Source organism: Balaenoptera musculus, chromosome 9, assembly GCF_009873245.2.
Source record: "Balaenoptera musculus isolate JJ_BM4_2016_0621 chromosome 9, mBalMus1.pri.v3, whole genome shotgun sequence".
NCBI lineage: Eukaryota > Metazoa > Chordata > Mammalia > Artiodactyla > Balaenopteridae > Balaenoptera > Balaenoptera musculus.
This window is the reverse complement of record NC_045793.1, coordinates 105,214,906-105,242,583: the sequence shown is the minus strand read 5'-3', so window position 1 is coordinate 105,242,583 and position 27,678 is coordinate 105,214,906. Positions and strand designations below refer to the sequence as shown.

Genomic DNA, 27,678 nt, shown 5'->3' with positions numbered 1-27,678 from the left:
CCACCAGCTCCACCACCCACACCGGTCCCCACCAGCTCCACCACCCACACCGGGACCCCCACCAGCTCCACCACCCACACCGGGACCCCCACCAGCTCCACCACCCACACCGGGACCCCCACCAGCTCCACCACCCACACCGGGACCCCCACCAGCTCCACCACCCACACCGGGACCCCCACCAGCTCCACCACCCACACCGGTCCCCACCAGCTCCACCACCCACACCGGGACCCCCACCGGCTCCACCATCCACACCGAGACCCCCACCGGCTCCACCATCCACACCGAGACCCCCACCGGCTCCACCACCCACACCGGGACCCCCACCGGCTCCACCACCCACACCGGTCCCCACCAGCTCCACCACCCACACCGGGACCCCCACCGGCTCCACCACCCACACCGGGACCCCCACCAGCTCCACCACCCACACCGGGACCCCCACCGGCTCCACCACTCACACCGGTCCCCACCGGCTCCACCACCCACACCGGGACCCCCACCAGCTCCACCACCCACACCGGGACCCCCACCAGCTCCACCACTCACACCGGGACCCCCACCAGCTCCACCACCCACACCGGTCCCCACCAGCTCCACCACCCACACCGGGACCCCCACCAGCTCCACCACCCACACCGGGACCCCCACCAGCTCCACCACTCACACCGGTCCCCACCAGCTCCACCACCCACACCGGGACCCCCACCAGCTCCACCACCCACACCGGGACCCCCACCAGCTCCACCACTCACACCGGGACCCCCACCAGCTCCACCACCCACACCGGTCCCCACCAGCTCCACCACCCACACTGGGACCCCCACCAGCTCCACCACTCACACTGGGACCCCCACCAGCTCCACCACCCACACCGGTCCCCACCAGCTCCACCACCCACACCGGGACCCCCACCAGCTCCACCACTCACACCGGTCCCCACCAGCTCCACCACCCACACTGGGACCCCCACCAGCTCCACCACCCACACCGGGACCCCCACCAGCTCCACCACTCACACTGGAACCCCCACCAGCTCCACCACCCACACCGGTCCCCACCAGCTCCACCACCCACACCGGGACCCCCACCAGCTCCACCACCCACACTGGGACCCCCACCAGCTCCACCACCCACACCGGTCCCCACCAGCTCCACTACCCACACCGGCACCCCCACCAGCTCCACCACCCACACCGGGACCCCCACCGGCTCCACCACCCACACCGGTCCCCACCAGCTCCACCACCCACACTGGGACCCCCACCAGCTCCACCACTCACACTGGGACCCCCACCAGCTCCACCACCCACACCGGGACCCCCACCAGCTCCACCACTCACACCGGTCCCCACCAGCTCCACCACCCACACCGGGACCCCCACCAGCTCCACCACCCACACCGGGACCCCCACCAGCTCCACCACTCACACTGGGACCCCCACCAGCTCCACCACCCACACCGGTCCCCACCAGCTCCACCACCCACACCGGGACCCCCACCAGCTCCACCACCCACACTGGGACCCCCACCAGCTCCACCACCCACACCGGTCCCCACCAGCTCCACTACCCACACCGGGACCCCCACCAGCTCCACCACCCACACCGGGACCCCCACCGGCTCCACCACCCACACCGGGACCCCCACCGGCTCCACCACCCACACCGGGACCCCCACCGGCTCCACCACTCACACCGGGACCCCCACCGGCTCCACCACTCACAGCTGGGCCTCAGTTTCCCAAATGCAGACTAGATGTACCATTTGTACCTCTCAGGTTTGATTTGAGAAGTAAATGTTATCTATATAAATAAACACACAAACCACATAGAATGTTGTTTTCGCCATCTTTGTTGTTGTTATTATTATTATTGTTATTGTTAGTGCCATACCCCACTGTGGAACATCACCGGGTCCCCCTCCCAAGCCTGCAGCTCACCCTGGGCCAGGCCCTGCCAGCCAGGAGGGACGGAACTGCCAGCCCACCCTTCTGACAAGGTGATGACTGGCGATTTGACCGTGGATGACTTACTGAAGCTCTGCCTGTCTCCTCCCCTGGGGACAATGTGTGTATCACAGGCACCTCGAAACTGCTGGTTTAAAAGTTGGCTGTCACCTTCTGGGTCAAGTCAAAATCCTTCTGCCCTGAGTACATCCTATTCAAAGTCAGGAATGTTACCAACCGTTCAATTACCCTCCAGTCCCGGTGCCCAGGGAAGCCCAGGTGTAATGCCTCATTGATCCAGACGAAGATGACGGTGGTGAACTAAAATTCATCTTTCAGCATCAAATGATCAGTACTATTATTTTTTTACCATTTTTATAAGACTCTTTCTATACCATATAAACATCTAAGACATCCTAAATGTTGTTCCTAAATCATTCCAAAGTGGCATTTTGGCCAGTAAAGGAAAAAGCTTTGCCAGGCAACAAGCCTGGTAGCAACAGGAGAAGAGCAAAGACCCCACAATGTCCCTCCTTTCTTCCCAGAGCCACGAGCCAGCTCGTCTGTCCTAACTCCGCCCGCGAGCAGCCTGGCGTTCCAACCAGGGGTGGCTCACCTGCTTCGCAGCAGCCGGGCCAGGAGGTAAGGAGCCCGGCGTGAGCGCAGGGGGGCTCCCGGGGCCGCAGAGCTCGGGGAAGGGGTTGGGGATGGCCGGCAGAGACGACGTCCTCAACTGCTGGTCCTCCTGCTGCAGGCGCCTGCAGGAGAGACAACGCCCGTCAAAAGCTGCCGTCCGCTCAGGACCCAGGGGTCCCACGTCTGGGAATCTGCCTGGAAACCCGAGGGAGGGACTTGGATGAATGTTTGGACACCTGTGCCCACACCACACCGCTCACAACCGTCAAAAGGAGGGAGCAACCAATGGCCCACTGTCCCAGGAACGGTGACACAATGTGGTGTAAACGTGCAGCGTGGCATCACTCAGCCTGCACGGGGAAGGGGATTCTGACACGTGCTACAGCACGGATGAACCGTGAGGACGGCACTGCAACGAGGCACCTGGAGCAACCACATCCAGAGACAGAAACAGAGTGGAGGGCCAGGGGTCGGGGACAGGGTTTCAGATGTGCAAGGTGTGCAAGTCCTGCAGATACAAGACACAGAGGAAAGAGAGGAGGGCCCTTCCTATAACCGCTGGGCCACCTGCCCAGGAGCTTACTTGGACGGTTAACAAACCCCACTCCTCTGTAACAGCCTCCTGGTGACAGAAAACCCAGGGGACGCATGAGTCCTTTGTCACACAGAGCAAAGGTGCAGCCATGCTCACCTTCAGGACCTCCCAGCCCGGAAGTACTGCTAACCAGTGACTCACCGGAGAATGTTCTACTTTGTTTTGAATTACCGCACAAGAGGCTGACTTTCTGGTATCCTAGCTTCACAGAAGTGCGCAAAGCTTCTCTCTTTAGGAGGCAGTTTTGAGCATTTTAAAAGTCCTGTCTTTTTGGGCAGGGAAATGACTCCATGCAACACTATAAGGCTGGATCCGTGTCATCACACATTTGCGCAAACCACAGAATGCACACCAGCACGAGCCAGCCCCAGGGTGAAGCAGGGGCTCTGGGTGGTAACGATGGTGCTGAGGGCCGTCGGTCACAACAAGGGTGCCGCCCCGGTGGGGGTGTTGATGGAGGGGGCTGAGTGTATGCTGAGGGGAATGGGGAGAGCATGTGGGAAACCTCTGCAGCTGCCTCTCGATTTTGCTATGAACCCAAAACGGCTCTTAAAAATAAAATCTTAAAAAAAAAAAAAGGTGCTAATTGAAAGAGGCCAGACACAGAAGGTCACATATTATATGATTCCACTTGTCAGAAATATCCAGACCAGATCAATCCACAGCACAGAACACAGATGGACGGTTGCCAAGGGCTGTGGGGAGGGGAAAGCAGGGGGGGCCCTGCTCAGTGGGTGGGAGGTTCCTCCGGAGATGGGGATACTCGGGAACTAGACAGGGTGGTGGGGGGGGGGGCGCTGCACAGCCCTGGGAGTGTCCTTACCGCCACCCAACACACACTATGAAGTGATTCAGTCTACGCTGTGCAAATTTCATTTCAGTACATTATTTTAAACATTGAAAAACAAAGTGTTTATAGCGGTTCACAAGTATCACCCAAAGCCAAACCAAGGTATATCAGACAAAGCCGAAGAGTCCCATTCAAGAGGCCCGTGGCCAAAGGGTACTTCGCTCCACAAGAGACACAGGAGGCGGGGTCAGGGACCGGGAGGAAGGGTGGGACCGCACTCCTCCACCCATCCAGGTGCGAACACGCCCCCTTCACTGCAGTCCCTCCTCCTCCTCCACCTGTCACCCCTCTACTCTCCAGTTTCTGCTCTGTACCTGCTCTCTTCAGACGTGTGACAATCTCTGGGAAGTCCTCGGCAGGGCAGACCTGCTCCTTGGGCCCCTCACCTGGGTCTGCATCTGGGGTCCCCACTCACCAGGTATGGGCCAAGTCACCTCCCCCGGTGCCTGTTTCCTTACCTGGGAACTGAGGGTCACCACGCCCGCACCTAGTAAGGCTGCAGTGACCGTTCCATCAGCTACTATATGAGGACCCAACAGACTTATACACAGGAGGTGCTCAGCAAACATAGGAAATCCTCAGCAGACCCATTTACAAAATGAGTCTCTGGGGATCCTATATTGGTTGTCCCATTTTTTAAAATGCACCTGAAGATGAGAAACGATACGACAACGTGAGAGAATGTCGCTGAGAAGAGGCTGGGCCCGGGACCGGTGCCCGCTCTCTGGAGGGAGCGAGCCTCCTGCCCTGTGCCCATCGAACCCTGGGATTCCGTACCCGCAGCCCCTGGGCAGAGGGACAAGTACGGCCAGGACTCCAGACTCAAGGGTCCTGGACAACTAACTGGCAGGGAACCAGGCCTTCCCGCACCCCCGTCCTCTGCCTGGTCCAGCCTCGTGCACCGTCACTGCGGCTGCCACTCCATCCTCCCGGGGCCTCCCCGAGGCCACCACGGATGGGTGGCCAACACACCCCAGACCCAGAGAAGCTTGCAGGAGAAAAGAATGTCTCCCCCCAGCCTGAACTCACCAGGAGCTCAGAACACAGGGGTGACGCCCTAGGGAGCAAAGTGGCACATACACTGGAGGATGGATGTGACAAAGTGACAAAGGGCAGGACGCCGAGAAGCAGTGACCCCGGGCCACCCCGGCCGCTGCACCCCACCTGCAGACACTCGGTCCCCGCCCCCCGAGACACAGCTGGCGACCTTGGGCAAGAGGGGCATCTGGCTGCAGAAGACATAGGATGTCGGGCTGGAAAGAAGGCTCACAGAAGTTTCCAGAAGCACAGCGAACACTCCATCCCCACAAGGAAAGGAGATTCCCAAGAAGACGCTCCAGCCCGACAGACGTCCCGGCCACAGCACACCGCACAGCCTCCCCCGAGAAAGCCCAGGGAGGCAGCAGGTGTCAGTCACCCCCTCAACCTCCCTCACCTGAAAACCTGCCAGAGCCAACGCGGGCCCGGGGTGGGGACCGCGGAGAGCTCGTCTGCTGGATTTCACAAAGGCCTCCACCCCCAGAAGGTCTCCCATCGCCCCCATTCACAACCACTGCCCCGACTTCTCCCACTCCCAGGCAGACAGACAGAGCCAAGGTGCCCCCAACACTCTGTCGCCCCCCCCCATATCCACAAGCTGACAAATCTCATCCACCCCCCATCCCCGGTAGGGCAGTGCCACTCTAGGCTGGTCCCTGAAACAGCTTCCAAATCCCCCCCACCCGACCCCAGGCTGCCAGAACTACCCACCGAAACCCAAATCCAAGCCTCACTCACCTGCTCAAACCCTTCCCCCGTCTCCCCCCTTGGAGGGGCTCCCAAAGGCCTCTGGATCTGGCCCTACCTGTTGGGATCTCTCTTCTAACCCTCTCTGTGGAGGTCTGAGCGACACACAAAGCCGTGCGTATTCAATGTCCACAACTGGACGAGCTTGGAGAGAAGAACACGCCGTGACCCGGCACCGCAGTCTGGCCGTAAACATCCTCCAGTGTTCCCGCCCACCCTCCTCACTTATTTATTGTTATTACTTTGTGTGCGTGTGTGTGATAAGAACACGTCACACGAGACCCGGCCCCGTAGGAAGCTCCTCAACACGCAGTGCAGCGCTGCTCACTCAGGCCGCACTGCACGGCACGCCGGCAGGCCTCGTCCACCGGGTCAATCTGACCCTCTGGACCCTCCGACCGGCCCCTCCTGTCCGGCCCCCGGCCCCCCCGCAACCCTCTCCGCTCCCCGCCTCCACGCTCCTGACGCCTTCAGGCTCCTCGTGGAAGTGGAATCGCGCAGTAACTGTCCTTCTCTGTGGGTGCCATTTACTCGGCACACGGCCCGTGCTGCCCAGCAATGGACGAACGGACGGAGAAAACGTGATACATACACGTGGCACGTACACACATACACTCAGCCATAAAAAAGGGAAGGGGATCCGGCCACTTTCGACACCAGGGCTCATCTCTCCTGCTCACGAAATCTCTTCCCCCACCCTTCAGCCCCTGCTCACCCTGCAACACCCAGTTCAGAGGTCTGCTTCCTCCAGGGAGCACTCCTCCACTCCCCAGAGCCCCTCCCTCCGGTCCCGGCCTTTCCACGGAGGCTGAGCCTCCTCCACCCGGCCCCCGGGGGAACGGGATCCGGTGTCTGAGGCCGCACGTTTCTGACCAGCCCCTGGTCCCCAGCCCCACTCTGGGCAGTGAGGCCTGGGAGCCCCCCGTGGACTGCCGGGCCATTCGTTCGTTCATTCCAGGGCGGTCTCCGCTGACGGGGTTTCCGCACATCCCACCGACCTGGCACAGAGCGGGTGCTCACGTCATGTAAGTGACCTGAACTGAACCAGGTACCGGCAGGTACCCCGGCGGCCCTGCTAGACAGAGGGAAGGAAGGGGCCCACCAAGCTGAGCCCGGCGCCGTGGCCCCGAGACCCACCCCTCGCTCCTGGCGGGGAGGCCAGGGCCCACCTGACGGCGAGGATGTGCATGGGCTGGGACCGCTGCAGCCTCTGCCGCGGGGCCACCTGCCCCTGCAGGGGCCTTGCTCCGGGGGGCCGGCCGCGGGCATGCTGGCCATTGTGCAGGAGGGGCGCCGTCTCCGCGGCCGCGCACAGGCTCTCCAGGGACGCGTCCATGTCGTTCACCAGCGTCTCCAGGTCCACGTCGTCCTCTGTGCGTCGAAAGGGAGAGAAAGACAAACGTCAGCAGCAGCGAGGGGCCCCGGCCAGGTTCCAAGACTCACACCGTCTTAAAGTACGACGTGAGGGTGGAGGGCGGTAACTGAAACAAGCACACATTTCTATGAGGAACCAACTGTGTCACCACATGTATGGATATCTGTCGATACTCCAGAAGCAATCCAGTAATGACAGCCCATCTGCCTTTCCCATCTGCACGGGAGACCCTCTCGGGGCATCTGCTGGGGTGCAGGGGGCCACGCACAGCCTGAGCCCCGACCTCAGCTGGCCAATCGCAGGGGCGCAAGGAGCCCTAATGAGGCCAGTCAGGGCTTCTCCCTTCCCCGAAATTCCAGAAGAGAAGCAGGGAGACAGGAAGGGAGCAGCACCCGACCCTGATCCCAGCCTCGTCTGCGAAGGCCACCAGAAGGGCCGCAACCGCGGCAGACGGGCCCCGAGGGTGACTGCTGGTGAGACCCGCACCTGCGGGCCTCGGGGTGCCCGAGAGCCAGAGGGAGGCCGCCTTCACACAAGAAGGCCTGAGGCCGACGCAGAGAGCGGACGACAGGGAACGCCAGAAAGAGAGGTGGGTAGCTTTACGTGTCGGTGTAGCTGAAGCCGGTCAACCATCATTCTAGACGCTTCCGTGAAGCTATTCTGAGACGAGAGTCTAAGAGAGACGAGGACAACGAGGGCCCCGGGAAGAGGGGTGGCGGCTCTTCCCGGGTCTGCAGCCTGCGGCCCCGCAGACGTGCACGTGGACGCACGACTGTGCGAGTCGACTCCTCACAGTAACCGCCCCAAACACACGCTCACGCACATCCCGCGGGCTCGGCTCTGGAGATCCGTCCCTTTCTAACAACACAGCCGACGCGACTGAGGCTGCCTCTCACGAGTAGGTCACAGGTCACCCAATTCACAGCCCATCTGCTCCCCCGGAGCCCAGGGGACACCCAGGGAACACACCAGAGCTCAGGGCCCAAGACAGCCAGGCCTCGCCCCACCCGAGGTAAGCGGCCCCCGAGGGGCGGGAGAGCCCCTGCTGCCCCACCCCTGCCCCTGTCCTGCGCCGGCCGGTTCGGGGCCCAAGCCCCAGTCCCGGGTCTCCACCCCTCCGGGTCTGCAGCTCTCACTGGAGCTCACAGTGGTGCCAGGCCAGCAGGTGGGCGTGAGGAACCAGTGAGTCCTCACCTGCTCTGTAACGGAGCCTGGCGCAGGGTAAACACTTGGTCGATGTTATTTATTTGCTCTGTTTCATTTATTCCTCACAAAACAATGCAGGGTGGTGCCTATTAACCTGGTTTAACAGCCAAGGAAGTCGGTCCAGGTTAGTCAAGTAACTTGCCCCAGGTCACACCAGCAGTCAGCAGGGAACCTGGAATCTGAAAACAAGTTTTGCAGCTGCCAACGTGAGCTCACCAGGTGCGCACTCCATCAGTGAGCTCACGGAACTTTCTGGAACACTGACCTCCCTGCCCCTCCCGCTCCCCCCACAAATGTCTCCGATGCCTCTGCTTTGTTCAGCCTCCCTGTCTCACGAGGCAGAAGGGCAGGAGGAGACAGAAGGAAACAAAACAGAACAACAACAAAAGCCAGCCTAGAAGGCACAGAAGCCGCAGGGTGCAGGGGTCGGGTCAGCGGGGGTGTTTAGGATCAGGGAGTCTCTGGTCAGGTGCGGGGGGTGGAGTGCAGGTACGGAGAGATCCAGGACGAGGCAGGAAGACCACAGAACACCCCTCTCCCAAGGCCCCTTTACCCTCCAGGCAGTGGTGCCCGGAAGAGAGGTCTGGGGAGCGTCTGGACCAGACGAGAGACGTTACAGTCTGCAGGCAGGCCCTGCGGAGGACGGACAGACAGACACAAGGATGGCCCGGTGGGGGGTGGGGTGGGGGGTGGGTGGAGAAGGACAGGCGGCTGCTGAAATCGCAGCAATGAGAGTGCAGTCCCACTGGAGCCAAGGACAGAGGCCCAGGCGGGGTGGGTGGGGCAGAACCTGGGAAGAAGGGGGGTGTCTGGGGGGGGGGGGGTTGCACAGAGACCCCGGCACCCGGGGGAGGGCTGACGGGGGAGAGGGCAGAGCCCCGCACCTCCAGGCCTGGGGGGGAGAAGGAGTCGAAAGATGCTGCTACAGCTCAGGTTATGCGTTGTCTAGTATTAATCCCGGGGCCGGATATTAAAAGGACCAAGCGCTGAATCGATACTTCATAATTAATTACGGTGAACTCGATCATTAATCCATCACAAGGGAGAACGTGGGAGTCAGCGGGCAGGGCTCTTTCTCAGAGTCCCGGGGGCAGGTGGGGAAGAAGAGCCAGACCCCTGCAGGGGGTCCCCCACATGCCCGCGGGCCCCTGGTCCCTGCGGGGCCGCTGGGTGCAGGTCCTCGTCCGCAAACTAGGAAGCAACATCGGCAAGGACAAAAACCGTGGACAACGGCCACCCAAAGAGAGCCGTCGTTGAACAGGAGAGAGCTCGCCTAGTCATCTGACGAGGAAAAGTATGAGTTGTACCAGAGTTCCCAGGTCGGAGCTTCGGGAAAGTTCTAGCATGTGTCCATCGTGAAGGCCACTCGCCTCCTTTACTCACATGTGGCTGATCTGTAATCGCTGCTTAAGTAAAACTCTGTAAAACAATAAGTCCACGTGCCACCCTCCCTCACCTTAGTAACAACTCAGTATTTCCATCTAAATGGACCATCTAAGAATCAACAGGATGAAACACCAAGTCCACTGGAATTATGGAGTTGGCCTTGGCTGTAGACAAGTGGCCTTGGTGTGGACAGGCGGCCTTGGCGTGGACGGGCGGCCAAGGGAGCACAACGGGGGTCCGATGGTGCTTCACCAGCGGCGTCTCCTACTTGATTAACATGCGGAGAAAGCCCAGCAGAACGCAAAGGCCACTGTCTTCCTGGCTTTCGCCCGGCTTTAGAAATCAAACAGGAATAGCGCTCTCGCTCTCTGACAGATTTCAGCCAAGAAAATAAAAGGTCCTATCCCCTCAGGTGGATTTTCCTTCGAGTCACTTCTTCCCTACGCATTTCTGAAAGCCCTTGGCTGTGCCCACGGGGGCAGGCCTCTGTGTCTCCTGTCCTTTTCTTTCTGTTCCTTCTCCCGCCAGCCAGGTCCTTCCTGGGCCACCCCGCGCTGCACTCAGGTCACTGTGCTTTCAGGAACACGGAGTGATTCTGACGTCATTCAAAGTAAATATAAAGGCAAATTGGACGTAAGCTGGTAAATATAAAGGTAAAAGGTGTAGGTGCAATGCACGCCCTAAAGTGCTTTAACTCTCCTCTGAGGTGGGTTATTGATAAAACCACTTTCTACGCTAATACATTTAATGGTGAATCTGTTAGAGCCAGGTGAGTCATTTAACATTCACTTGGTAGGTTAGAATTTTCATAAATCAACTCCAACCACTATATTGGCATGTTTCAAACTTGCCTATTTTCCACAGCCCTTAGAGCAAGAATAGAGACTAAAACATCCTAATCTAGGACAAACTTTAAAAATTTCCTGTGGGGTCAGTTAGCATTTTGTCTGTTTAGATAATAACATCACTTAGCGTTGTCTGATTCTACTTAAACTTTGTTAAATTCTAATAAAGACTGATAATTAAATCTTCCTAACAAGGGTTTTAAAGGGTTGATTCTAAGGAGGACGCTTCTCCTCCTTAGTAAAAAAAAAATTACTACACTGAGATTTTGCTGGAATGACATTCAGTTCTTTCGAATGTTCCACGAGCCAGTCCACTGTGGAGCAAGGCTGCCCTGCGTCTCTCCTACACGTGGGGCGTCTACACGAGTGCACGTGGATCGGTGCTCACCCACGTGAGGAAGCCTTCCCGCAGCGTCGTGCAAGTGGCAGAATCAAACACCAGGGCGTTAACAAAGCAGAGGCTTCTGGAAAGGACTGTTAAGATGAAGTGTCTACAGCTGCTACCTTGAGGCCAAAGTTTCTGCCGTGAGCCGGTACCTCTGAACGGAGTCCTGCAAGGGGGAAGGGACACAATTCTATACGTGACGTTCCACTCCATATGGATTTGGGAGGGTATATTTACTGGACAAATGTAGGTCAAACAACATGGCTGTAAATCAAGTTATTAATAGTTATTTTCCTTCCTTAAATAACCCAGTCCTAAGCTGGCCAGAGACTTTTGTCCCAAACGTCTGAGTCGATCATCGGATCCCCAAATCACAGGTGTATCTGGTCTCACTGTCATCTTTAGCAAAGGAGGCTCGTTGAGGTCTAAAATGAGTACAAATTCGGTGAAACACATTCATGTTTGGATTACTCCGGGAGAATGTCTTCCAGAAGCCAAGCCAGCAAGAGGGCAGGCTGCAGGCAGAGAGGAGAGAGTGAGTCACAGGAGGACCTGACTGGCACCACCGCCTCCTGCCACCCCCCCGGACCCCACTCGCTCCACTGCCCCCTGCTTGGTTCACAGCGCCCTCTAGTGGCTTCTTTAATTAGATAGTAAAGATGACACTGGATCCGCTTTATGAAATTATTTTGGCACCTTAAAGAAATGCTACTTGCACCACGTGTGCGCCAGATGCATTCTTCCTGTCCTTTCTTTACGGACCCACGGAAGCCTCTCCCCCGTCTCCCCCCATTTTCACATATGAGGCGCACGCTGAAGTAACAGAGAGCTGGCAGGGCAGGGCACCGACTTCCTTACAAGGTTCAAACCCTAGAGGGTGATAAAGAAAATATAAAAAAATAGATGGCATTTATAAGGCTGGGGTAAGAGAAGAAGTATATATTTTCATCTTCCTCCATGGTTCCTGGCACACAGCTCCTAAAATCCTTGTAATTTCCTAACTGATACGAGTTAAGGGGAGCATCTTTGTTATAATATCTGGCCCTTTTCTGTTGTTGTTCCTGAAATAGCTCCCGAGCTACTAGTAAAGGTGAAAGAAGTGTGTTTTGTTAATCATAACAAGCCCCTTTCGACTAGGTCTGAATTTATGGGAATGAGGTGATTTCTGGAAAGCCCCCAGATAAGCACTTGATAGAGACTGGCTGCCAGGGGGACCAGCTGTGTGATTAGAGGCTGGGACTTTTAGCCCCACCCCCGAGCTCCAGGGAGGCCAACTGCAAATGGCCAATGATTTCATCAATCATGCCTGTGTGATGAAGCCTCTATAAAAACCCTACAAGACTGGGCCTTGAGAGCTTCCAGGGCGGTGAGCAGGTGCGGGTGCTGGGAGGGTGACCCAGAGGGCAGGAAGCTCCGCCCCGCCTCCCCGGGTACCTTGCCCTCTGCACCTCTTCATCTGGCTGTTCCTGAGTTGTACCCTTGACAACAAACTGATAAACTAGTGAGTAAACCGTCTTGCTGAGTTCTGTGGGCTGCTCCAATAAATGATCAAACCAGGTACGTAGCATCAGAATTGAACTAAATTGTAGGACAGCCAGCTGGGGTGGGAGAATTACTTGGAGTAATTCTAAGAACAAAAGTATTCAGGGAGTTTTCTTGACAGCACAAGACCAGAAAATACCCCAGCACATGCGCAAAGGCCAAAGTTCTCACACATTTCTACCTGGACAGGAACTAAAGGCCCAGCCTGCAAAAGCACTTTCAACCTAAACCATGTTCCCCGGGCAAGCTTCTTTTGTTGACCTCTAAGCAGTTAAAACCTTGTACAAATATAACTCAACATGCTACTGATATACCTTTTTGCACACCAATTCATCTTCAATCCTCATGTATTCTAGTCACGTGTATTTAATTTTTAGTACGTAGAGGTGCTTGGACATAAGTAAGCAGAATAAGAAAATGAAGTATTACACCATTAGAGTAGTCTTTTCTGTTCTGATTCATGATATTTAAAGATATTCAGCCAATATAAAAGCAAATCACCTAACCCCAACTCCAAATAAAAATACAAATGCAACTCCCAAATCCTGTCATTAAACAAACACACAAAACCAAGGCTTTATTTCAGTGGTTTCTTGGGCAGGCAGGACATAAAAACCCTCAGAATTAGTCTGTCTGGCATATGCACAGAAGTACATACACAGCACTGGAGAGATTCACAACTCCTGATGTCTTCCATGTTTACAAGAGAAACGTTTTCCCAACATGCGGGAAAACTGGCGTCCTTTCCTGTCTACCACCACCACAGACTACAGTAATTGCCAAGTTCAATGTCTATTAATTGAGAAATACAGGTCAACAAAATGATTAATTAAACAACCTGTAAGAATTTGCATTTTTTTTTTCATTAGGACCATATATATATATATATATTCGAAAAAGTGCTGCCTATACTTTTTGGGCGGCTGTGGGGCTCAGAGGACCCCCTCTCCCAGGACCCACAGGCCATGTGGGTGGAACCACCGCCCAGAGCATAGTCAGGGTCAGCTGGTGACAGGAAACTGGACAAATACACACACACACCCTGGGACCAATCCAGTTAGACAAAGTGAACATTAAAACAACCCTCCCGGGCTTCCCTGGTGGCGCAGTGGTTGAGAATCTGCCTGCTAATGCAGGGGACACGGGTTCGCGCCCTGGCCTGGGAAGATCCCACATGCCACGGAGCAACTAGGCCCGTGAGCCACAACTACTGAGCCTGCGCGTCTGGAGCCTGTGCTCCGCAACAAAAGAGGCCACAATAGTGAGAGGCCCGCGCACCGCGATGAAGAGTGGCCCCCGCTTGCCGCAACTACAGGAAGCCCTAGCACAGAAACGAAGACCCAACATAGTAATCAATCAATCAATAAATAAATCTTTAAAAAAAAAAAACAACCCTCCCAATCTGCTGATGCTGGGCAATCTGTACCTTGCTTTGTATCAATAGCTGGTAGCCTGATTATTTTTCTTGGAATGCCTTTCCTTCTGCTAATCCAGATGCAGGACTGTGCACTCAGAAAGGGAACGTGCGTAGTTAGTTAGTCGTGAGTCCAGTTCCTGGAGAGCTCCGGCACTTTCTTCTGTTCTTTAGGAACTGCATCCAGAACCCCTCCCTAGAGCATCCCACAGCAAGTGACAAAGCCAGCATCCTACCAGGCAGCCCTGGTCGATAATACAGAGTACGTAGACCGCCAACGCTCTGCCTGCACGACATCTGTAACCTGTTTTCCTTAAAGCCACATTTAGGTCTACACGTTCTGTCTAAAGAAGCACCACCCCTTATGACTGCTTAAGGGTCTACAGCTGTGACTTAGCACAATCAAGAGGCGATTTAGACGCAAACCCTTGCCTACAACCACACAGATGAGAAAGGCTGTGGGCACTGCTTAGAGGTTTGTGCATTTTATGTTAGGTATGTTTTACCACAATTAAAAAAAATAATAATAGTGAAAGCATTTTTTAAATTGGAATGCTTAATATTCTCAAATACATTCACTTAAGGTCTTCTCCTGGCTGATCTACTTGGGTGCCTTTAAGAAGCCCTCAACCCTAAACCTGCCTGCCTGGAACCAATGCCACGTGCTTGGACCTCACGGGCAGGGCGTCCTGGGCTGCCCCACCCTCCCCGGAGCCCACTCCAGGGGACGCCCTGCCCACCCGCTGGCCTCAAGCCCCATCCGTCTGGCGGACAGGTGCCCCCTCCCCGATTCTGCACACCTGTGGTCCTCACTCGTCCCCAGCATGAGCACCAGCCCCCGCCACTGCTCTCTGCCTGCACACGTGTGGCTTCCTCCACCAGCAGAAAGAAACGGTATGGACGTCACTCCTGTCAGTCATCACAGGGGTGGGCTCCTGGGGTCAGTGCAGGTGGCCCAGGGTGACAAGTGGGGACAGGAGTTCAGTGTGGAAAAGAGGCAAGGGTCCTTCCCAGAAAAGAAATATTTCATCGAAGCGATGGATGCAAGAACCTAGGCAAGAGGTAAAGCAAGATTCAGGAGGTGCCTAGGCCATGGAGGCTGAGGGCCACGGCGGGGGGGTCCCTGGGGCTGGCTTCTTGGGTGACCGGCCAAGGACGCCCAAGCAGACTGGCTCCTGAAGGCCCAGGACCACCACACTCGTTTCCCGAGTTACACGAAACATGAATTCCTCTTCCCAGCGAACATTAACTTTTAGTACACACGTGCATGCTTCCCCACCAACGCCGTGGACTGCAAAAGGTAGGTACTCAACCATACCCGTGTGCATCCTCTGATAAGGGGCTCATGTTTCGATGGTTTGTGCAGGGCCTGACCGTCAACGGAGGCTGAACGAATAGACCCGCAGAAACACAGCCGGCCGGCATCCTCTCACAGCCCTGCCAGCCGCTCTTCACCCGTCTCCCCGGAGCGGCTGGAAGGGCCCGGATGCTGGCTGCAGGGACCCTCAGGGAGGAAGCTGGGCTCCATCTCACCACCGGGTCTGTGACAGCCCAGGAGGCTGCAACACACGGAGGGCAGGACGCGGCACTCCCTCCGGGGCAGGTCAGAGTCAGATGCAGACATCCTAGCAGCCTGACAAGCCAGCTCCACCACCACCGCAGACAAGCAGAAAAGTGATTAATGATGAATCACTCCGGACTCTGATTCCCGTGAGATGTACCTGTTCAGTCTATGTCTTAGGAGAGAGCTGCAGAATAATTCTACCCAAAAAACAAATAAAGAAAACGAGGAAAGCTACGCATTCCACTCAGTGATCCCATTCACTGAAATTCAAGAACTGGCATGGGAGAAAAGAGCGTTAAGTTTCCCCCTTTCTTGGATTTTTATCCTGTCACACTGTTGCCAGGAAAGACCTGGACATCACATAAGTTTCTTTCAGGTCTTTTAAGACTGTTTGTTTTCTGCACCTTGGAGCACAATTTTCCAGGACCGAAAAGTTACAACTGCCAAGCAAGGACCAAGGACCCGGGCTACAAATTGCAGAAAAAACTACAGACTCTGTTGTGTAATCTCTATTTGTACTATTAGAGGACAATTTGGGGGAGCGGGGAGAACGAAACATACTCACAAAATATCGCTCAAAAGGGGCAAAAGATTAATTGCATCTTTCTCAAGTCATCCTTAGCAATTTAATCTTTTTCTCCTCAACCTTCTGATTTTGATTCCCAATTCTTCTATTACATCATAAATCAGGGCAGAAACCTGGGAGCAAGAAACTATGCAAATAACTTGTCATTCTGGAAGGTTCCCATTTTCCATTAATCTTAAAAATATTAATCCAAGAACACTGGAATTGAACAAGGAAAATCCAGGGCACAGGCCAAAAGCCTGTCACTCACTGGCACCGTGATTGCAAACAGGCAATTTTTTTAAAGGTAAGTTATCTTCACTACCCCATTCAACATTAACTCTCTATGACTCTGTGCATTTACCTCCATAAATGTAAAATTCCTTCATGGAACCCATGTTTTTCTTCCTTCAACAGATATTGACTGAGCACCAACTACATCTCTGACGTTGGTCCAGCTACTGGAAATACAGACATTAACAAAAGAGAAAAGAATCCCACCACCTAAACGTAACGAGGTGAAACTTCTTCCACCACCTCTGGAAAAATAATCCCCTCGGTGAAGAAGCTAAAACCCACTCCGGTGTACGAGAGGAGGAGATGGAGATATTCCAAACAGAGACTGGGCTCCTCGCGGAAAGGGGGGACCTCAACCCCAACTGAGCGTCTCACAAGAGAGGTTAGGGGCGTGCGGGCAGCAGAAGCGGCACAGAGGACACTTTGTGTCCTCAGATGGAAACAGCCTTGGTAGAGTTAATGAACTGCCCAAGCCAGAAAAGTATCCTAGAGGACAGACACTCTCCCAGGACGGCTGTGCTCACTACCTGTCAGAAGACGAGGACTTTACAACAAGATCTCTGTTATGTAAGGCAAGACGGTCAAGCAGAGGGCACTCAGCTCTACGAAGAGCCCAATTTCTCAGGCATCAGGATGGGGAAACTCCTTCCAGGAGAACGTACCAGGCAATTCCAAGAAATGGCACATCTCCCGGAACTGCAATGCCCAGGAGAGAGGCGCTGTCTTTGCAGGATGTGATGGAAATAGGGCTTAAGTGGAAAGATGCAACGTTCAGGAGGGGGCCGGCAGGTCTGGGATGATGGAGATCCATCCCTCTGGAATCTGTCTGATGAGCAGGACCCCCTGGGAGGCTTGCTTGTGAAAACAGGTTCCTGGGACTCACTTGGATTCATTCTGCATCCAAATCTCTGGAGTCGGGTCAAGGAATGAACAGAGTTCCTAAGCAAGGGCTTATGATTCTTATGAAAATGGTTTGTCAACCAAGAGAAATAACAGTACACATATAAGCGGAACCTTCTGAATAACACCCCAGCAGAAGGAAAACTCAGGACAGTCTTTCTCAGAATTTGGGCCTCGATGGACATGAACTCTGAAGGAGCAAGCCCAGAGGGAGAGGTTGCACATGCTGGATCCATGAGAGAGGGCTTTGATTTTCACTCTCTCTCTACATACGTAACATTGCATTTATTAATGATGAAGACACACAGTAGCTACCAGGTCTGGCACCAGGGCTTATGCCAGGCATATCTTGTAGGTCAAGCAGTTTCTAATCTTCCTACCAAACCAGCCAAGTAGGCATTTGTAAGATTTCAGATAAAAAAGCCAAGACATAGGGTGACTCAGCTCTCCCAAGATGAAGACGGAGGTCAAAGCCAGCTCCAAGGGTGGACATCCTGCTTCCCTGGTACATTATCATTTTAACTTCCTTCAGTTTTTCTCCCTAAACTTTCATTTTAGTTTAATTTCCTATGTACACATCATTCTTTGTCACTAACCTTGAGTTTCCAGAGGCTGGACCTGGCACGTTCGTGTGCCTTTTCCCCCCTACCTAACTTCATAGCTGGCACACAGTAGGTGGTCAGTAAATGTCAGCTGAGTACGTGGAAAATGGAGTCACCAGCCTCCATAAATCAAGCTGTAGAATTTTCCAGAAGGTCAGACAGCCAGGCAGAGTTCCCAAACTCTCTTGGGGCTGCTGAGTCCCCCGTCTGTTAGTTCCCTGGAAAAAGGCCCACCGGGTAAGTCACACCCGGGCCACCAGATGAATACATGCCAGAGGTTCTAATTCCAGCAGGGATGGAGGACCGTCTGAGGCCCAGGGGTCTCCTGCAGGAAGCATCACCTGGCAGGCCGGGCCTCTGCCCGTCCCTGTGAGCCTCCCTGACCACGTCAGGCCCACCTGGCCATCCCCAAGGCCGCAGGGACCACAGAAGGATTCTGTCCCCATTCAGGACGTGCAGGCACCGGCACCCACACAGTGCAGAGCCAGAGGGGACGATCAGTGAGAAAACACGGCAACCGGTGTCACTGAGAGTCAGTCCATTAGCTGCACGGAAGGCAGACACCGTCTCCCTACGATGCAGACCTCTAGCTGGCCTTGTGTCGGCAGCCCCTGGGGTTCACTACACTGCGCCCCCCAAACAGGAAGCATTCGTGACGCGAAGGTGCCTTCGGCCATCTGACACACAAGCAGATGGAGTCCACTGGGATGATTTTTCAAAATATATCTCAAAGGTACCCTTGGAGGTGGAAGGATTAACAACCTGTGCCCCCATCTCCTCTCGTCCCTGCCCCCCGCTCCTGAAAAGGTCAGGACTGTTATTAAAGTCTCTCTCAGTCAGAACGAGGCCCAGGGTTGAGCAAGTGTTGGCTACCCGCCCCTGGCAGGGGCCCAGTTCTAAGGGAGCAGCAAAGGGCGGTGGGAACCACCAGGCAGGCTCCCGGCTCCGGGGCCGGCGCCCGGTTACTTCATTCTGCGGAAGCACCTGCTCCTCCCAGGATCTCCGAAAGGGTCAACTTAGTCATGTACCTGCAGGGCCTGCCCCCAGGTAAGGAGCTGAGATCTTCGAGGGCCTTCCTGGAGACAGACTAACGCACAGCGGGGTATAGAATATTAGCAAATATTAGACACGTGAACAAGTGATGCTGTAACCTTGCTGAAGTACTTCTGAAGGCAGCAGTACATTGCGTCCTGAAGATCGGAGGGTTACTTTTCCTTATGGAAAATCTCTAGCTTGAGATCTGCCTTGGGGGATAGACCTTACAATTATAAAAGAAAAATAACTCATTCCAAAAAAAAATTTTTTTTTACCTGAAATGGCTGGTTAATTGCAGTTAAAAAAATAAAGTAATTTAGATAAAGTGTAATAGAAAGGAAGACATATATTGTTAGATTTCAGGAGCTAGGATATTCTAGTTTCCTACCTAAGAGCAATCTAAAGATATTCATTCATCAGGGATCTTAATAATGAAGGAATTATATCTAAGTTGTGCCCCGTCACTTCTAAAAGGGATTTATACTTCCTTGGACGAAAAGGTCCATGTGTTATGTGACCAATACATTAAAAAGGACCCACTGCTTCCTGTTGCATCCCTAGGGCCTGGGCCCCATGCCTGGCGTGGCCTGGACAAACAACAGATATTTGTTGAATGCATGAAATGAATGAAAGAAACAGCACAACTACATCGAAGAGCATGAAAAGCAAAGGCCCCAGAAGAACAGAAGGCATTGTGGGGAAAAAGCCTCTCGTGGAGGGCGGGCGTCCTGACAGCCAGAGAAAACAAGAAACATGAATGGAGCCCAATTATCCGCTCAAAGGAAACAGGCAAGAGTGACGTGAGCTGTCAGAGCATCAGGGAAGCGAAGGCCCAGAACAGCCGAGACTTGAGAAATTACACAGGATGACAGCGGGTGTTTCAATTCTGCTCCAAGTGAGAACCAGGAAGGGCGAGGTCCGCCGCTTGCCTGACCCTGGGAGAGACAGAGTGAGAGCCGGCGCCTTGATGCCTTTCTGTTACCTCTTCCTTATGGAGACGAATGATTGTCCCAGTGGAAGGATGGAAGAAGTGTAACGGAAAGGAGACCACCACCCAGGATGGGGTGGGTGGTGACCGTGGGATCCTACCCACTTGGCTGCTTTCAAGAACAAGGAAACTCCAGTCCCTACAGCCAACAAAATCTCAGTTTGAGGACCTGAAAAATGTGAGGAGTCAAAAAGAAAGGAAAATATGCATGGACTCTGAAAAGGATGGAGGAGGAACCCTGAGGCAGAGCAGCAAGGTGGTGAGAAGCACAGATGCCAGAGCCCCCGGCCCAGCCGGGTTCCGGCCCAGCTCCGCCACTCTTTTGGGGTGTGATCTGGGCGACTTTGCTAATGCCTGTGCCTCAGTCTCCTTCCCTGTAAATATGGGATAATAACAGTGCCCACCTCAGGACAATTAAGTGCATTCAGTGAGTTAAAACATGACACACAAGTTCTTAACAGGTGAAGAACCTATTTTTATAACAGGGAAGTCAGGTAAACATGGAAGAAACAGAGGACACGACACCTTTCTGATGGGCTATAATATCATCACTTGAAAGGATGCTGCAGAAGCATCCTTAAGGGCTTTTTTTTGCATCTTAACCCAGTCAAAGGTGTTTAGGCACAGGGAAGGGGTAAAAGAAATCAAAACTACATCAGCCCTGGCATCAACATCCAACCAGAGGCTGACATTCATTACAATTCAGGATTTTGTCGAACATTTCTTTCTGAACATTATCTTTGGAAGACAGGCTAGTTTCACTATAAGGAAATGATAGTAAGAAAATAAAAGTTACGTGTGTGTGTGTGTGTGTGTGTGTGTGAGTGTGTGTGTGTGTGTGTGTGTGTGTGTGTGTGTGTGTGTGTGTGTGTGTGTGGTGAGTAAAGCACTGGAGATGTTCTCCATCATACAGTAAAGGGTGAACTGGATGAGAGGGTATCCATGAACCAGGACGCAAGCTCGGTTCAAAAGCAACCTCATGTTACATGAACACAACTTTGTAAATCAACTATACCTCCATTAAAGAATACATTTTATTTTACTCTGGCTATTAAAAAAATTTTTTTTAATAATTTTAAAGAAAGCAACCTCATCTTCTCGGCTGACCTACACCCTCTCATGCATCACCCCCTCATCCAAATGTTCCTGACACCTAATCAGGGGCACCACGAGAAGGGAAGGGCTCCGCTAACTGGTCTTGTCTTTGCTCGCCTGGAATCATCCGAACCCATGGAAGGTAGAGGCAGGATCTCAGGCCCTTTCTGGAACCCACAGGTATATATATGGCATGTGAGTTCAGAAATCCGTTAAACACATATCTATAAAATCCAACTATGGACAAGGCCCTATAGCAGAACCTTCGAGGTGGGGAAGACACGGTTCCTGCCCTCAAGACATGTATCATCTCAGGAGAAAGGGGAAAAATACAATACATAAAGGAACTCTTAGAAGGCAGCTTTTATGTACAGGTGTGTGCTAGCTGTTTCCCCTCAACTATCTCAAAATGCGAAGGTGGAGAGACTTGGCTTTGATTCCAATTTCACCACCATATGACCTCTCTGTGATTTCCAGGCAAGCACTGACCCTCTCCTGCCCCGGTTTCCCTATCTGGAGCTTTGACGACTAGATGAAAAAATGAGACTTGCAGGAGGATTTCTAGCACAGGACTCCAAGGTATCACCATCATCATCACTACTATTGATCTTCACAATAATCATGCAAGATCCGTGTATACAAACGAATAATCTATACTGCACACTGGTTACTAACTTGCCTGCTGTCCCAGGGCAAGATGAATCAAGAGGTAGAAGAGCAGCCCCACACCCGGCCGCCCCCAGCATCTGGTGACGTCGGATCAGCTCCCTGAAGGGGAACATCCAAAACAAGACCATCTTTTTGCATCTATTTTACCATCTCCAGCAAATGACATTCTTTTCTAATTTTGGTCTTCTCTACTCGGCAAACAGTCTTCCATGCGATACTGGGGTTTCTGAAATGGTCTTGGCTCCACATCTTTCTTCTACGCTTACACTGTTCCTAGGGGAAAAAAAAGCACTCCACCAAATACAGTTGTGCACATTAAAACTGCACCCTAATAACCAAAACTTTTGGTCTAAAGAAAACCAAGAGAAGCAACCAAAGCAGAAAAGATCTGTGACGGGGTGACAGGACCACGGGAGGCTGGGGGCCGGAAGGCATCCCTCGATTCAGGGAGCCGAGTTGCTAGATTTCCGAGTCTCCTTCTGAACTGGGGACTGACTCCGTTTCTGGGGTTCACAACCCCAGGGATCGTGGGCGATGTTTTGATCACATCTCAGGAGGCTTGGCTGTGTGCACACACGGCCCCGTCTCCAAAGAGAACACAGTCCCAGCTCATGTGCAGTGACTTTCCTGTGTGGATTTCAAACCTCTCCACTCCTCGGGGCGTCTCTGCTCAGCTGTGGTCTGCTGAGTGGAGCAGGACAGGGCTGGACCACTCAGCTTCAGTGCTGAGCAAGAATGACAATCAGATGCAAGTTGTTTAAAATGAGAAAAGGCCGAACTTCCAAAAACCACAATTCTCTGAAACCTCACATCTCAAAAAATATTATCAAGAAAAAGCTGAACATAGAATTCCCATACTATTAAGCAATTCCACTCCTAAGTATATGCCCAGAGGAACTGAGAGCAGAGACTCAAACAGATATTTGCAGACCCATGTTCCTTGCAGCATTAGTCACAACAGCCAAAAGGTGAAGGCAGACCTAGGGTAGACTGACAGATAAAGTGATAAACAAATGTAGTTTACAGACAACAAAATATAATTCAGCTATCAAAAGAATGAAACTCTCATACATGCTACAACCAAGATGAACCTTCAAAACACTATACTAAGTAAACCAAGCCAGGCACAAAAGGACAAATATTGTATGAGTCCACGCACACGAGGTACCTAGAAAAGGCAAACTCACAGAGAAAGAAGAGAGTAGAAGAGAGGTTACCAGGAGCTGGGGGAATTCTTGCTTAATGGGTACAGAGTTTCTGTTTGGGATGATAAAACATTTTTCAAATAGATAGTGGTGAGAATTGCACAACACTGTGAATGTACTGAATGCTATTGAAACACACATAAAAATGGTTAAAATGGTAAATTTTATGTTATATATATTTTACCCTCATAAAAAAATACATTTTTTAAATACTGTCAAGAGTAATTAATTCCAGCTATTGCAAAACCTCCCACTTTCCAAAGAAGACACATCCCTTTTGCAGCTTGCTGCTAGGAAATGTCTGAAGCATTTTTAACCACCGTCACACAAAAATAAGCTGCTTAGGGGTTAGGAGTGAGCTAACAGAAACCAGGGCATTAAATCCTCTTTGCCAGAGAGAAGGAACAGGTCAAGGAAAGTCATGGCAGATCTTTTATTCTAAACATCAGGTCCCTCGCAAAGGACCAGATCAAACACCTCACAGACACCTAAGGCCTAGAGTTGGAGCACCTGGATGCGTTCAAGATTAAGGAAGCAAGAAAGAACAGCGCTCTGTCCCTGTCAAGTGCTGTCCCGTATCCCAAGCTGTCTCGTTAGGAAGAACTTCCAGCGCGGAGGTGGTCAGGAGAGGAGGGATGGCTCAGGGATGCAGGAGGGCCCCCTCCACCCCGGGCAGGACAGGCTGCAGGCTCCAGCAGGCTGTGCAGAGCCCGGCTTGGGACGGGGCAGAGCCACCACACCGGGAGGGCACAGGCCTCTGTGCTGCAACAGCCAGACGCTGCGAAGCCCAGCCCGCGCACACAAACAGGCACAGGGACACGCGGGGCCGCAGGGGTGCCAAAGGAAGGCTGAGCATGCGGCACCTGGATGCACTTGAAAGAGAGCGAGAGACCTGCGCTTTTCTGCCCCACGTCACAGACCTGGGAGCACAGGCTCCCTCCAGCCCCGGACCAGCCGCTTCCACGTTTCCACGTGAAATGACCGTGCAGCCTCACATACAAGCACAGCATGCTGGCCTCTTTTGCAAACTGCCTGCTCCTGCTTTTTGCCAGTTTTTCTATTCGATTGTTTCTCTCAGGTATAGGATTTTTTACGGTAAACTGAGGATACTAATACTTTGCACGTTATACGCACTGCAAATATTTTTCCCGGGCCAAAGTGTGCCTTTCAGTGTTTTAGATGCTGTCTGTTAGGTTTGTACAGCAATCTGTGTGTTATGGACTCAAACATCTTTCCTTTATGGTTGTGCTAAGTCTTACTTAGGAAGTCTTTTCTCAGCCTGAGTGTATAAAGATTCTCACTACTCATTAATTCTTCTTTTTTTTTTTAATTTTTATTGGAGTATAGTTGATTTACAATGTTGTGTTAGTTTCTGGTGTACAGTACAGTGATTCAGTTATACACATACATATTTCCATTCTTTTTCAGATTCTTTTCCCATATAGGTTATTAGAGAATATTGAGTAGAGTTCCCTGTGCTATACAGTAGCTCCTTATCAGTTACCTATTTTATATATAGTAGTGTGTATATGTCAATCCCAACCTCCTAATTTATCACTTCCCCCCACGTTTCCCCTTTGGTAACCATAAGTTTGATTTCAAGATCTGTGTAAATGTCCATAGATAGAGGAATGGATAAAGAAGATGTGGTACATATATACAATGGAATATTACTCAGCCATGAAAAAGGATGAAATCATGCTATTTGCAGCAACATGGATGGACCTAGAGATGATCATACTAAGTGAAACAAGTCAGACAGAGAAAGACAAACGTCATATGATATTACTTATATGTGGAATCTAATAAAAAATGATACAAATGAGCTTATTCACAAAATAGAAACAGACTCACCGATCTTGAAATCACTAATTCTTATTATTAGACAAAATAAAAAACATTTTGTTTTCCACTTTTAGTCAGTCACTCCTGAAATTGACGGTTGTGGATCACATATGGTAGGAATCCAGTTTGCCCCCTGAAATCGATGGCTGTGGATCATACATGGTAGGGATCCAGTTTGCCCCCTGAAATCGATGGTTGTGGATCATACATGGTAGGGATCCAGTTTGCCCCCTGGAATCGATGGTTGTGGATCATACATGGTAGGGATCCAGTTTGCCCCCTGAAATCGATGGTTGTGGATCATACATGGTAGGGATCCAGTTTGCTTGCTGGAATCGATGGCTGTGGATCATACATGGTAGGGATCCAGTTTGCCCCCTGAAATCGATGGTTGTGGATCATACATGGTAGGGATCCAGTTTGCCCCCTGGAATCGATGGCTGTGGATCATACATGGTAGGGATCCAGTTTGCTTACTGGAATCGATGGCTGTGGATCATATATGGTAGGGATCCAGTTTGCCCCCTGAAATCAATGGTTGTGGATCATACATGGTAGGGATCCAGTTTGCTTGCTGGAATCGATGGCTGTGGATCATACATGGTAGGGATCCAGTTTGCCCCCTGGAATTGATGGCTGTGGATCATACGTGGTAGGGATCCAGTTTGCCCCCTGAAATCAATGGTTGTGGATCATACATGGTAGGGATCCAGTTTGCCCCCTGGAATCGATGGCTGTGGATCATACATGGTAGGGATCCAGTTTGCCCCCTGGAATCAATGGCTGTGGGTCATACATGGTAGGGATCCAGTTTGCCCCCTGGAATCGATGGCTGTGGGTCATACATGGTAGGGATCCGGTTTGCCCCCTGGAATCGATGGCTGTGGATCATACATGGTAGGGATCCAGTTTGCCCCCTGGAATCGATGGCTGTGGATCATACATGGTAGGGATCCAGTTTGCCCCCTGGAATCGATGGCTGTGGATCATATATGGTAGGGATCCAGTTTGCCCCCTGAAATCAATGGTTGTGGATCATACATGGTAGGGATCCAGTTTGCCCCCTGGAATCGATGGCTGTGGGTCATACATGGTAGGGATCCAGTTTGCCCCCTGGAATCGATGGCTGTGGATCATACATGGTAGGGATCCAGTTTGCCCCCTGGAATCGATGGTTGTGGATCATACATGGTAGGGATCCAGTTTGCCCCCTGGAATCGATGGCTGTGGGTCATACATGGTAGGGATCCAGTTTGCCCCCTGGAATCGATGGCTGTGGATCATACATGGTAGGGATCCAGTTTGCCCCCTGGAATCGATGGCTGTGGATCATACATGGTAGGGATCCAGTTTGCCCCCTGGAATCGATGGCTGTGGATCATACATGGTAGGGATCCAGTTTGCCCCCCATCCCCCATGTCCACCACCCCTGGAGGAGTCACGGGCCCCCTGTCCTCAGGGCTCTACCACAGCTTCTCTGTGCTGTACTGAGTTTCCGTAACTGTCTGGGTCTCTATGGGATGTCTATTTGTCTATCCTTGAATCAATAACATGCTTTCCTAACTGTGATGCCTCATAAGCAGCCTTGCCACCTGATGGTGCAAATCACCCCTTCCTGCCTACATGTGCTTTGCTCATCTTCAAATTTGTCTTTGCTGTTATGGAGTTTTCACATGTCCGTATTAGAGGTAGGAACCATCTATCAGGTCACACCAAACGCTTCAAAACTTGCTTGTAACTGCATTCAATTTAAAGATAAACTTGGGAAGACGTAACATCTTCACTATTTAAGTCTTCTCATTTGTGATCGTGGGATAACTCTCCACTTATATAGGTCTTTTTTATGTCCCTTAAAAACATCTTAGAATGTCAAGTAATCTAGTTGAATTTATTTCTAGATACCTTATCATTTTTGTAATTATGTAAGTGGGATTTCTATTTGCATTACACTTCCTGATTGTTTTCTACCGTTGCACAAGGTATTTTTACATTTTATCTGTTGATCTCACCTATCTACCAGCTTGAAGAACTCATTTATTTTAAATGGATTTTCTATTTGGGTAATATTGGGCTGGCCAAAAAGTTCGTTCGGGTTTTTCTGTAAGATAATATCATTTGCAAAGAGGCACCAATTCCATTTCTTCCTTTTGGTGTTTGCACTTCTGGTTCTGTGTTTGTTTTATGACACTGGTGAAGACCTCTTGTGACAGAAGGCCTTTCTGTGCCATTCCTGACTTTCACGGACATGACTCTAATATTTCTCCACCATGGATGCTGGGTGCTGTATATCTTCGACAAACAGACTTTAAACAGGTTACAGAGGTTTCTTTTTACTACAGACAGTCCCTGACTTAATGGTACTTCCACTTACGATTTTTCGACTTTAACATGGTGAGAACGTGATTCGCATTCAGTAGAAATCGTACTTCGAATTTTGCATTTTGATCATTTCCCGGGTTAGTGACATGCTGTCCGACCCTCTCTCGTGACGCTGGGCAGGGAGCCTCAGGGCCCAGCTCACGAGGGTAAACCACTGATACACTTGCAACCAGTCTGGACCCAGACAACCATTCTGCCTGCCACTTCAGTACAGCATTCAATAAATTACGTGAGACAGTCGACACTTTATTGTAAAATAGGTTTGTGTTAGATTTCGCCCAACTGTAGGCTAATGAAACTGTTCTGAAAACATTTAAGGTGGGCAAGGCTAAGCTATAGTGAGTTAGGTGTATTAAATGCATTTTTGACTTAACGATATTATCAAATTGCAATCAGTTTATAGGGATGTAAGTCAAGGAAGATGTGTACTGGTTTAGTAAGAGTTTGGTTGTTACTGTTTGTTCTGTATTATATGAGTGGAGAACTGTATTAAACAACTCTGTCTCCGGTACGATGACCATTTTCTTTCCTTTAATCTTTTCATGTGTTAAATGTGTTCATAG

At 52.0% G+C, this 27,678-nt stretch overlaps 1 protein-coding gene across 5 annotated transcripts in view; it reads right to left on the bottom strand.

The window, feature by feature from the left end:
• The window catches only part of GRB10 (growth factor receptor bound protein 10), a 211,862-nt gene that overhangs the window by 82,204 nt on the left and 101,980 nt on the right, over positions 1–27,678 (bottom strand). For all 5 annotated transcript variants that reach the window (XM_036863950.1, XM_036863948.1, XM_036863947.1 and 2 more), the window contains 2 exons: positions 6,988–7,189; positions 2,569–2,710 (listed from right to left, as the gene is read on the bottom strand). In XM_036863950.1, the coding sequence (XP_036719845.1) occupies positions 2,569–2,710; positions 6,988–7,189 (344 nt within the window). The remainder of the gene's footprint in view (positions 1–2,568; positions 2,711–6,987; positions 7,190–27,678) is intronic.